Raw genomic sequence first — 12,082 nt, forward strand, 5'->3', positions numbered from 1 at the left:
CTTCAGAATGTTCTTCCACTTTTCAATATTCCAAATCCAAAGTTCCTGTTTCTCTGTCTCTTCCGGGGAAGACACTCATTTCCACAAAAATGGGGGCGCGTCTAATATGTTCTTCCGTTCCTAAAGCGAAAAGATTAATAATTATAAAATGTTTTTTTCCGTGTATAATGTGAAAGTTCATTAAATAACGTTACATCAATATGCTACCGACAAAATTTATAAGTGCCGCGTCCCAGGCGCTGTACTGTCCAATGTGTGAAAATCTCTTTAACGACCCTGTAATATCAACTCGATGTGGACATACATTTTGTCGGATGTGTATTACGGAAAATATTTCATCTCGAGGGAATGTCTCAAACTCTGTGTGCCCTGTGGACAATATACCATTCCATCGCTCCGATTTGGTATCGAACATCGCGTTGAAGGGTCAGATTGATGATTTAGAGATCCACTGTCAACATGGATTGACAAGAGTCGACTCTGATGACGAGTTCCTCTTAGATGAGGAAGGCTGCAACCAGGCCATCAAACTTGGCAGGAGAAGTGAACACGAAGACACGTGCCCGTTTGCTCTTGTTCCTTGTCCAAACAGTGCAAATCATTGTGGAAAGTTTCGTAGGCGAGATCTGGATGGTCACCTGGAAAAATGTCCAAGGTACCCATGCGAGTATAGGAATGAAGGTGAGGCACCATTCTTAACCCCCTTAACCTGAAGGGCAAATTCGGTGACAATTACAAGAGTAAAACCAGGCGCAAAGATGGATTATCACCTCGCATATATGTTCTTGTGCAGTTGTGAATTAATTAAATTAGTTTTGTATTTTCCAAAAGGTTGCGAGTTTTGTGGCACTGAGAAAGATGTGAAGGAGCACATGTTAACATGTTTGAGTAAACAACATACAGTTGAGGAACAGGTTGGAGGACTTGGTGTTTTGGTTGGTTTAAATTAAAAAACCAAACTGTAAGCCCCAAATGATAAGACAATATTTTTTTTACTCTGTTCAACATTTAGGATAGGCCACCACCAAATAACAACAATAGATTTTCAACAGGAGTAGAGAATGTTGTTGTCCAGTTAGTTCAGCGTGTGTCTTGGTTGGAACAGAATCAAATGTCTATGGCAGAGCAGCTTCAGAGATGCACAGAGTAAGTTGAAATCAAGCTAGGTGATAGCTTGGTTCATGCTCCATATGATAGCAGTGCCTATGCCTTTACTCTATTATGTTTCATATCCCAGTTTGTTGCTAAGAAAGTGTTTTGTTTTTTAGTGCTATATCCTCCTTAGAGACAACCGTTGACCGATTGTCTCATCAGTTTGAACGTATTGCCGGCTACCAGCCAGTAAGCCGTGTCAGGCATGCAATATCGACATCCTCCATTGCTGAGGCAACTTCACTCACTGTCGACATCACTGAGAAACAACGGTCACCAGTCTCACCAAGGATCCGAACAACCTCACAACTCTTTCAGCTACCATCAGCGCCAAATGCCACGCCCAGCAGCGAGACTTGGAGAATGCCTTTTATGTTTAAATGTCTAGGAACTTTGAGGTAGGAATCTATGCTAGATACAGCTGATGCAAATTCTATGAAAAAAGAACAGAACCTCCAATTTATAGTAATTCAAACAAAATTTGAGCACTCAATGACAGCATTTAGTGACTATTCTTAGCAGCACACCAAGTACTCACCCTTCGACAAGCACGCTTCTTCTGAAAAAAATGTACAATTGTCTTAAGCATCTTCTCCTCTTGACCATTCAGCTTAAGCATGTGAAACAAAAGGAAAAAAACTTCCAGCTTCACTAGCGCTAAGCATTTGCGTCACAGTACGCCATTCGACGCAAGACTCGCAAACAAATGACAGTTACTCCAGAATAGTTTGTTGTTTTTAGGGGTCACCAGGAGCCAATCTTTGCTATGACATGTCGCAGTGGTAAGCTGTACAGTACCGGGAGGGATATGTTGATCAAAGTGTGGGATACAGAGGATGTCACTAGGGGATGTATCGCTACACTGAAGGGACACACTGACGTCGTACGTGAACTAAGTCAAACTAGAAACTCGAGAATATCTGCTCTGTTTTGATGATGCACGAAATGATAGAGTACGTGTGTTTTCCAGCTCATCAGTTGCAGAATTTTCTATTTAGATTAATGCAATTTGCTCCAACCGGACGACTTTATACACAACTGGAGCAGACAAATCTCTCTGTTCCTGGAACACGAACTCTCTGTCGGAACAAAAACGAGTTGCTGTAAGTGGGCGACTAATCACCGTATTAATCTATCTCTATCAGATGCAAAACGTCTGTTTATATCCTTCGTAAATGACTTCAGATTCTACAAGAATAGAAATATTTCATTAATTCTACATGTTTCAGGATGCACACGATGACGTCATATGTGCCCTGGTGTGCACTGGGAAGTATTTATTTACGTCATCACAGTCTTGTATTAAGGTAAAACTCCGGTATTTGGTATTAGTAACTTTTGACCAAATGAAAAACCATTTCAAAATCCTTTTTAACATTTCTTACCTGAACTGTAGGTCTGTAGCTTGCGTTTGTCCGTTGGCATTGATACAAATTTGTGGGTATAATTTGTATATTTTGTTCTCAGGTTTGGGAAGCCAAGAGTTTAAACTTTGTCCATACCATGGACGCTGGTTTGAATCATTGGGTCAGAGCACTGGCTGTTGATCATTCGAAGGTAGTTGCAATATATACGTACATCAATGACATATATAGAGTCCTCCAGTTTCATCCGTCGTTTTTCCAAAGTTTTGTTTTTCCTGCACACAAAAACTCTCTTGTACTTCACTAGAACAAAGTTTTTAGCGGTTCCCATAATGCAATCCACGTGTGGGATGCCACGGGAACATTTCAGCTTGATTCTGAGATTCCTCACCAATACGGTACTGTGTACTCACTTGCAGTCACAAAGAAGTACGTCATTGTTGGTAGGTAGCCATGTTTTTCATATCTCACTCAATTGCCCTCGTATTGAAAGATGAAGATGGTGAAATGCCGTGACATTGAGAACTAACAACACACAAGTGATAAACTGTTGTTTCTTTGTCGTTTTCTGACAGGTACCTACAATCGAAACACTCATATTTTTGAGATTCCGTCGTATCAGCACGTGAAGTCACTGACAGGGCACATTGGAGCAGTGACTGTAGTTACAGCATCGCCTGCTGGAAGATATCTTTTCACTGCCTCTAGTGATTCGACGGCCATGGTAAGTCCACCATATTCTCATGATAGCCATGTACCGTGTGACAGTCGCGATTACTAAAGATAGCGTTGTTTTTTTATAAGATTGTCTCTATACATGCATCTTGTGAATTTTGCAGATCTGGGATTTGGAGAACATGCTACCGATTCAAGTGTTGACGCGACACGAAGCTGGTGTTAACTGTCTCGCTGTTTATGGTAATCTTGTGTTCACTGGTTCAGAGGATAAAGATATTAAGGTTGGATTATCAGAGTGAAATATTTGAGCTGTATTGTACATCAGCTTTACTACAAAACTGAAACAAATTACCTTTTTATTTAAGGTGTACAAGTACTTCAAGTTATTCACAGCGACACCAGACTAAATCGAACTTGAAGGCTTTGCAGTGTATTCACTGACTTATACTATACTATAGCGAAGTGTATTCACTGATTTATACTAGACAGTATAGTGGAGTGTATTCACTGACCTATACTAGACAGTATAGTGGAGTGTTCCACTGACCTATACTAGACAGTATAGTGGAGTGTTCCACTGACCTACAGTATACCAGAATCATCGTGGAGTGTATGTACTGACCTATGTCAGCGAGCGTATCTTTTAGAGAACTTTGGGAATTCGACGCAGGGTTGTAATGAATTTTCTGCGGACAAATAGATGCACCATGTCATGCACGTGTGTTAGGGAATATATTAATAGATAGAGAATGAATTCTGATGGTGCTCATGAGTCACGAAAATGTTGTGAAGATTACATAGAGTAAATTATTTTCAATGAAAGCGTATTTTATATAAGCATAGGCGTATTTAAATTTTTGATAAATAAAAATATTTTTTCCTTTTGATATATGTTTCTATCAATCATAACTTTCTATTCTAATTATTCAGTCAACACAAATTGCAATCCATATTTGCTTGTTAACGCAACAATTTACCTGTCTGCCAGAGTGCTGGCTAAATTTATCACAAGTTGGGAATCTGTGAGAGGCGAACGGGGTATTATATACATTTTCCTATTTTCCATCTTTGAAAAAGTCGATTCCCTTCAATTCCGAGGGTAGATACTCCTGGTCAACGGGACCATCGTAGTCCGGGTTATATTTGTACCCTTTTGAATAACCAAGATTTTTCATAAGTTTGGTGGGAGCGTTGCGGAGATGCAGTGGAACCCCGGGTAATGTTCCCTCGTAGGATTTGATATGTTCTGCGACCTTACCATACGCCTTGTAAACCTCGACAGACTTCGGAGCTCTCGCGAGATAAACGGCTGCTTGAGCCAGGATAACCTGAGCAAATTGACAGAAAAATCTTTAGCATGAGGATAATGTATCACGTGTAACTATGAACTTGAGGGCAATACCCACGACGTAATCCCAGGAGATATGGACAGTCTCAGAAGGTGGTACAAACGCCTAAACCTACTTACATCACATTCAGGTCGACCAATGAAATGACACGCTTGAAATGCTGAAACAGCTTGATTCAAAGCCTGCGGGTCTGCAAGTCCTATATGAAAAGGTAATTGCAATCCAACGAGAAATAAAAATCAGACAACTGCGTTATGACTGGAATCTATTTCTTGTACTGACCATCGTTTCACCAGCAAACCATCGACCTCCACCTACCTATATCTTCACTAGCCATTCTCACCAATCTTCTTGCAATATACATGGGATCTTCCCCACCAACCAACATCCTCCCCAACCAATACAACGCTGCATTATCATCTCCACCACGCACAGATTTATGCAAGGCTGAGATGATGTTGTAATGTTCCTCTCCATTACGATCGTACGACACATGAGATCTTTGAAAACTTTCCTTTGTATCAGCAACTGTGATCAAAGGAGGCCTTGAATGACTCTGCTGGCTATTCAATTTCGACTGAACTGCCATTTCTAAACCATTCAAAGCATTTCGTGCATCACCATCGCATAAATTGGCGAGCAAACGTAACGAATCTTTTTCCACAGCAATCTTTACATCTCTGCTTCATAAAACGTAAAACAACATTGTCATTAAGCTTGCTTGAGACATTTTTACAGTCTACCTTTAAAACTCAGACCTTTTCTAATGTTTTAATACTTGACAGTTGGCACAGTTCAACTGAACAAATATATTGAACATATTAAAAGTGTTTAGAGAACAGGGGTTGTTTAAAATAGTTTAAAATATGATATAAAAATAGCACATGTGAACTACCTTGATTCATCACCATTGTATAAAGAAATATCTTTGACATTATCACACACCACTCCTCCAAGAGCGCTGACACCAGATGCAAGTATTGCCATGAGATTTTCTGTGGACAATTTCTCAAGCACAATAACTCGACATCGGCTGAGTAATGCTGTGTTCACATGGAATGATGGGTTTTCAGTGGTTGCACCAATCATTGTGATTGTGCCATTTTCAACATGTGGTAGAAATGTATCCTAAACATTAGTCATTGAGTAATTATTGTAAGCTAAAATAGGTGAGGTGTTTCTGTGGTGGTAAGAAGTCTAGGTTGAAGTCTAGGTATACTCACAATCACTATCACATACCTGTTGCATCTTGTTGAATCGATGTATTTCATCAACAAACAGGATTGTCTTTCGTTGAAATAGCGATTGTTCATTCTTTGCTATTTTAATGACTTCTTTGACCTCAGCAACCCCAGACATGGTTGCTGACAGTTTCACAAACCTCATTGCACTTGCTTGTTTTGTATTGTTTGCAATGATATTAGCCAGTGTTGTCTTGCAAAGAAAGGCAAGAAATTATTCATGTTTAGATTTTTTAGGTAATAAATCCCTATGACTAGGTGCTTTCCCCATCTTTCCCATTATCAAAATCCTCCTTTTTCCAGCCAGCCAGCCAGCCACACCCCTCTTCCCCTTCCCCCCTTCTCTTCCCCCCTTCTCTACCCCCCTCCTTCCCCCCCCTCAGCCCAAAACAACACAAGATATAAACTACCTTGCCACAGCCTGGTGGTCCCCAGAATATCATGGATGGAACATCATGAGACTCCAAGAGCTTCTTAAGCATAGACCTCTCCCCAAGAACTTTAGCTTGACCAACATACTCTTCTAGTGTTTTAGGACGTAGTTTCTCTGCTAGTGGAACAAACTTGTTCCTTCTCGGTGTTTGATCGTTTTGTTTTGATGTACCTCCTTTTGTTTGAGTATTCACAACTGGTCCGGTTTTAAAACTTTCCACCTTCGCTCTCTTGAGAGGGGGACTACGAAAGGAAGCCATATTCTTTGTACTTTCGTCAATTTCTGGACTGTTTGACAACCTGTTGCAAGAACCAGAGTCAGTCGACTTTAAACTCTTTCTGTTATGCGTGATCTCTGGACTTTTTGACAATGTATTCAGAGAATGGGTTGTGCTCAACTGATCATTTTTGTTCGATCCCGATGGTGCAGTCTTATCTTCGCTTCGCTGCAGACATTCTTCGATATGCTGGTTTATGGTCCAGCTGACAAACGATCGTGAGCAGACGGGACAATTTACAAATGCTGAGCTTTGGGCCATTGATATATTGAAGTTTTGACGAAAAATCTATTAAAATCTTTCCCAATATTTAAAGTTCCCTCCATTAATACATTTCACAATCAATAAACAAAGGGAGAATACTAAACACCTCTGCTCATATTTTACTAAAAGAGCCAAAATTTTACGAAAACCTTTATTTTTCCTCTGCCCTAAAGAGAGTTATCTGATAAATAGAGGATAATACGATGTTATTACTGTATATTTTTAGGACACCCGGGGCTGGCTAGAGTCTAGAGATAACTATAATAACCTCATAACTATATGACCGAAACAAAATTGTTTGAAACCCATGGTCCGCGCTTGGTATGCTAATCACTTTATAGTCCACTACTGAATTCCTTTCTTTATTATTCACCAGCTAAATTAATGACTTAGATGGTTTTCATCCACCTAGGCAGGTGGAAACGCCACCTGCTTGATGTAAAAGGCATGTTATCGATCCCTAGTTTTGTAAATGAGATGTAATTTATCCAGATTCGAAAAGATCTTCAAATTAGCCTAACAAGTCTTATAATTGCTGTCCTCGTGCAGTTTCTTTAAATGCGCGTGTAATTATTCTTCATTCACTAAACTGTGATGTTCTTATTATACTGGATATAGGAAATTACAGATAAGATGACAAATGACTTGTTTAAATTTGATATGACAATAAGTAATAACATTTGCGGTTTTTAAGTCATATATTATTTATGCTATGTTAGTTGTTCCAAGTTAGTAACGCTCACAACAGTACTAAAAGCTTGTAGTTTCTTCTCCGTTAGCATTGTATATACTTTATTTTAGAAATATTTCTCCATTTGAATATCATAAAAAATGGCGGGGAAAATTAGCTTCACAAATCCGAAACACGGCTCCCAGGTTTTCTCAATGTTTGCTGAGATGCGAGACCTGGACGAACTTTGTGATATAAAAGTCGAAACAAGCGTGGACGAAATTTCAGCGCATCGTGTGGTTCTCTCAGCTTGTAGTCCTTATTTTAGAGATGCTCTCAAGGATATTGATGCAGAAGACGAGAACTGTGTTATACCCGAGGAATACGATTCTAAAGTGATTGCTGCAATCATAAATTACTTTTACACTGGAAGACTTGAGTTCGAGGAGAATCTTTTACTAGAGATGCTTACGACTGCTGTTTTCTTTCAGGTATGTGTCCACATACAGTTTATCGTATTTTAGATAAACTAAACACAAGATTCTGTCATGCAAGTGCTTGTATGCTCGTTGTACTTGCATGCCTACGATTGTCACTTGTTTGAGGATATAATTTAATAATTTAATAACTTAGTTTTAGAGTGTAAAACTTTCAAGTAAAAATAAAAGTTTCAGGACATCATAAGAGTAAAAAGTGAGACTGGACATGCAACGCTTGTCGCAATATTAAAGAGATATAATCCTATTGTCCTTTTGAGCAACACTGTATGCAATGAAATAACAAGAACTAAAAAAGACAAATATTATTTTATTTTATTAGCAAAGCTGCCCAATTTGCACTGAAGTTGGCAGCTAGCTACTGTACGCTGATATGTCCATATTTCTTTATATTATTTCGAATAAATAATCTTTCTAAGATATATTTTTATTAAATAAATCATGTTTAATAAATTACCATTTATATGCCGAGCTGCACTGGATTACAACAGGCGCTAATTTCGTTAGCTTTTATTAATCTGAAGGCTCAAGATATTGTGGACAGGCTCGAGGATCGTGTAGTGAGGCATTTGTCCGTAGAAAACTGTCTCGAGTATTATTCAAAAGCGGAGGAATACGAGATGAAAGATTTGCAGAAAACCATCGTACGTTACATTAGCTGGCACTTCACGGACGTGGCAGCACTTGATGCATGGCTTGAATTAACTGCTTCAAAAATTGCCCTGTTAGTGTGTAACGATGTCTTGAACATCGAGAAGGAAGAAGATGTGTACGAAGCTTTATGGAAATGGTTCAAACATGACGAAAACGAGTAAGAAATATTCCATGTCTTCTTTCAATTGCATTCATAGAAACAGTCAAAACAAGCAGACAAACATGAAAAGGCTTTAAGTAATTCTACAATTTCTTTATTTCATTCTTACAGGCGAAAGTCCAAATGCCAAGAATTATTTAGTCACGTCCGATTCTTTCAGCTTGATCCAAAATTCATCACTGATCGTGTTATACAAGACTTGGCCAAAGGTATTGAGGTTTGCAAAGACGAAATAAAACAAGCGATCATTTATCAAAGTTCTGACAAGAAGAAACGGCAAACAATGGACACGAAACTCAACCACAGATATCCAAGCAAGGTAAAATGCGGGTAACGGAAGAAGCTTAGGAAGTTGAGTCTTTTGTTGAGTAGAAACATGCAGTCGAACAAATAAAATACTAAGAAAGCAACTTTTGCTTAACTACAAAGCAGCAGTTTAGTCTGCTTTTAATAGCGAAGGAAACGTAGACCAGGCGCGAATGAGTGAACTTCTGGAGCAGAGGTTAACCATCATACGTTTTAATTTTCAGATAATATATATGTTCGACAGCAAAGCAAGTGTTGTTGAGAAGTATGATCCGATAACAGTGGACTGTGTTCAAGAAAGACGCATCATGGACGGACGAGAGATATCTTCTGATCAAGGATATAAAGCAGCCATTGTTGTTAACAACGATCTTTATGTCGTCTCCTCCAGTAAAGTCGAGAAATTTAACAACTTGGCTTTGTCTTGGGAAAAGTTAGCGAAAGGTGAGAAACGGACAGTTTTGACACAACAAAAAAGAGCTGTTTGATGTGGCTAAAATCACTCTATTGATAGCAGTAGATTAGTTTAAATTCCCATCACTTACATGCAATACCAGACCGAGGGCTTCCTTCTCCAAGTTCTCATTGAAAATATGATTTATTTCACAATTTAGGAGTCAACATCCGGGAGTCAGCAGTATGCGCTGACGAAGATTGCTTCTACGTGGTTGGTGGACGAGATCAACCAGCAGCTGTCAAATGTTTCAATGTGATGACAATGACTTGGAGTCAACTTCCTGATATGCCTGAAGGAAGACGATCTGCTGGTGCGTACTGTTGCATGGGGTGAGGGGTGGGTTTACCACTGCTCTGAAACTAAGCGAAGTGGTTCCTAACCAAGTTTATTTCCCCTTCTATCAGTCAAATAAAATTCATTCTCTTTCCCTTTCCTGCCTGAAATTGATTCAAAACAACTCACCCGATCTCTTAGGCGCTGTTGCTTGCAATGGTCGTGTTTTTGTCATGGGTGGATATGGCGTTGATGAGCCCTTGGCCACCACCCTCCGTTTCTCCACTCGATCCAACAAATGGAAGATGCTTGCAAAAAAGATGAACGCCACCAGATTTGGCCACAAAGCACTCATCATTCGCAACCAAATTTTTGTCATCGGGGGCCGAAACAACTCTGGGACGTTCAAAAGTATCGAAACGTTCGACATGGACAGTGATAAAGAGGAATGGATGGAGTTTCAACACGATATGATGCGACCACGGAATGAGTTTGGAGCGGTGTTCTTCAACGGCCAACTTTGGTGCATGGGTGGTAGGGGGGAGAACAGCATTGAGAAGTTTGATTTTGGTACCAACACGTGGGAATTGGTTGGGAAGTTGGGTAACGTGAGATATGGAATGTCCTGTGTCCTTTATTCGTTGTTTTAGGAGACGAAAAACGTATAGATGCTTTTGATCCAGTGTCGTACGATGTACTAGGACTGAGCAACGCTGAATTTTTGCGTATATCTTATATAACATATGAGGTGATTTCTATCGTCCATAATTAGAGGTGTGTGGTGGTATCATAAACCTAATTCCTAGGTGGTTGTTTATCTCCCTTAACTGTATGGTCTTCTAGAAGGTGTTGATTCTTGTATTGTTTGCTAACTATCACAGAGCTCGTAACTTAAAAACTGAAATGTTTGTAAAAAATTATCATATAAATGACAGGCGATATTGCGTGATGCATTGCTAAGTTGGTAAAATTAACGAGTTGATTCATTTCTGAATTCTTGAGCTTTATATTTACGAACGTGCAAAGGATCTAATAAAGATATTCACTGGCGGTAATTTTATTTCTTCCACACAGCCCCTGACAATGTCCGTTGCACTCGTACTAGCCTCAGTCCTCATCTTATTGCACGCACAGTTTGCTAGCACTCGTTCACAGTCCTAAACCGGGCCAAAGCCAGTGAAAACCTCCAGTGCAATGACGTGACTCCCAGAGATAGAGTTATCGATAAAGCTGTGTCAAGATTTGAATGAATTGCGTAAATTGACCAAAGCAAAAACAATGCACTTTCACAAACTCAAACAAGCATATCACCGAATGTTAATACTTTATGCAAATTTTTAGCCCTTTCTAAATCTACTCTAATTAAAAATTATCCAGATGGCCATTAAATTGAACCATTAAAATAACGCTGATATATTGCCGACAATCCGCGCGCCATCAATGGCCGGCCTATCTTCTAGCGTCAAGCACCTGTTTAAATAATCAAATAGACAGGGCGAAATGAAAAAAAGAGGGAACTAAAATAGGAAGAATTAATTTTTGTTTAAAACTAAAACAAATGCTTGGACTGCACACGTTTAATTCATCTGTGTGCTGTAAATATGAACTTAGCTTTCACATCCAATTTGGCAGGATTTAGTTTCACTTCGTGCAAATATTACAAATGCTGAAATACGTTTCAGGTCGAGTTTCTTTGTTAGGCATTATGGCTGTTGTTTTTTTCTCAATTAATGTCGTATATATACTTTTTCATTCTCTTATTGTACTTGCAGATGAATCTGTTATATACATTTTATTCAAATAGAACGGACCTTTGGAAGTTGGACTGCTTTCCAAAACCTGCGCTTGGGACATTTCGTATTCAGTTGGACTGTTGAACTGCCAATTCTAAACGTAATTCTTTTCCTAATTTTCTTTATTTGAAACTAAAATCTCTATTATAAAAGAAGAAACTCGTACGACTACAAAAAATGGGTTTTAAACGCCAATTTTTTGCGTTTCTTTCATCTGCCCACGAGAAGTCGAACCTGACAGATGTGCTCTATTTGAAGTCATTGAGTATTATTTAACATGTAATTACAGATTTTATCCAAAAAATCTAATACGCTCTCGACGCTTGCACCTATCACATACTGCCCACAACAGTAAATAAATTTGAGAACGTTATGATTCGGACACGACAGCATGTTCCATTCATTGTCATGCAAATTACAGGCCTAAAATTTCAAACAAACACCAGGTGTTTTGAAAAGGCCATTTGGAGGCTTTGCAGCACTTTGAGAACAGAATTTAGGAGTTCAGACCCTA

The 12,082-nt window shown here is 39.1% G+C and overlaps 3 protein-coding genes across 5 annotated transcripts; 2 read left to right on the forward strand and 1 right to left on the reverse strand.

Moving 5' to 3' along the window:
• Window positions 1-65: 65 nt before the first annotated feature.
• On the forward strand, window positions 66-4,035 carry LOC114532739 (E3 ubiquitin-protein ligase TRAF7-like). The gene is made up of 12 exons (XM_028554316.1): window positions 66-681; window positions 832-914; window positions 1,013-1,146; window positions 1,269-1,550; window positions 1,894-2,035; window positions 2,151-2,255; window positions 2,382-2,459; window positions 2,620-2,709; window positions 2,824-2,959; window positions 3,092-3,240; window positions 3,356-3,475; window positions 3,560-4,035. Exons 1-12 carry the CDS (start codon window positions 201-203, stop codon window positions 3,599-3,601), a joined length of 1,842 nt encoding a protein of 613 aa, XP_028410117.1. The 5' UTR covers window positions 66-200; the 3' UTR covers window positions 3,602-4,035.
• LOC114532740 (ATPase WRNIP1-like) lies at window positions 3,458-6,979 on the reverse strand. 3 transcript variants are annotated; one of them, XR_003687977.1, is made up of 7 exons: window positions 6,195-6,979; window positions 5,783-5,977; window positions 5,439-5,671; window positions 4,862-5,226; window positions 4,663-4,742; window positions 4,172-4,522; window positions 3,458-3,532 (listed from the first exon to the last, which is right to left on the reverse strand). XR_003687977.1 is itself a non-coding variant. In XM_028554317.1 (6 exons), the coding sequence occupies exons 1-6, from the start codon at window positions 6,753-6,755 to the stop codon at window positions 4,250-4,252; spliced, it is 1,707 nt and encodes a 568-aa protein (XP_028410118.1). In that variant the 5' UTR covers window positions 6,756-6,979; the 3' UTR covers window positions 4,006-4,249. The 3 variants fall into 3 exon arrangements, 2 of the variants coding, with proteins under 2 accessions (XP_028410118.1, XP_028410120.1); XM_028554317.1 differs by lacking the exon at window positions 3,458-3,532 and having other exon boundaries at window positions 4,006-4,522; XM_028554319.1 differs by lacking the exon at window positions 3,458-3,532 and having other exon boundaries at window positions 4,007-4,522; window positions 4,862-5,223.
• A 471-nt stretch (window positions 6,980-7,450) lies between these two features.
• Window positions 7,451-11,092, forward strand: LOC114532710 (kelch-like protein 12). Its single transcript, XM_028554278.1, has 6 exons — window positions 7,451-7,919; window positions 8,450-8,736; window positions 8,851-9,058; window positions 9,270-9,489; window positions 9,660-9,812; window positions 9,977-11,092. Exons 1-6 carry the CDS (start codon window positions 7,590-7,592, stop codon window positions 10,423-10,425), a joined length of 1,647 nt encoding a protein of 548 aa, XP_028410079.1. The 5' UTR covers window positions 7,451-7,589; the 3' UTR covers window positions 10,426-11,092.
• The last annotated feature ends 990 nt before the right edge of the window (window positions 11,093-12,082 follow it).

Source organism: Dendronephthya gigantea, unplaced genomic scaffold (genome assembly GCF_004324835.1).
Source record: "Dendronephthya gigantea isolate DGI-Jeju-01 unplaced genomic scaffold, DenGig_1.0 000080F, whole genome shotgun sequence".
In the NCBI taxonomy this organism is placed as follows: domain Eukaryota; kingdom Metazoa; phylum Cnidaria; class Anthozoa; order Malacalcyonacea; family Nephtheidae; genus Dendronephthya; species Dendronephthya gigantea.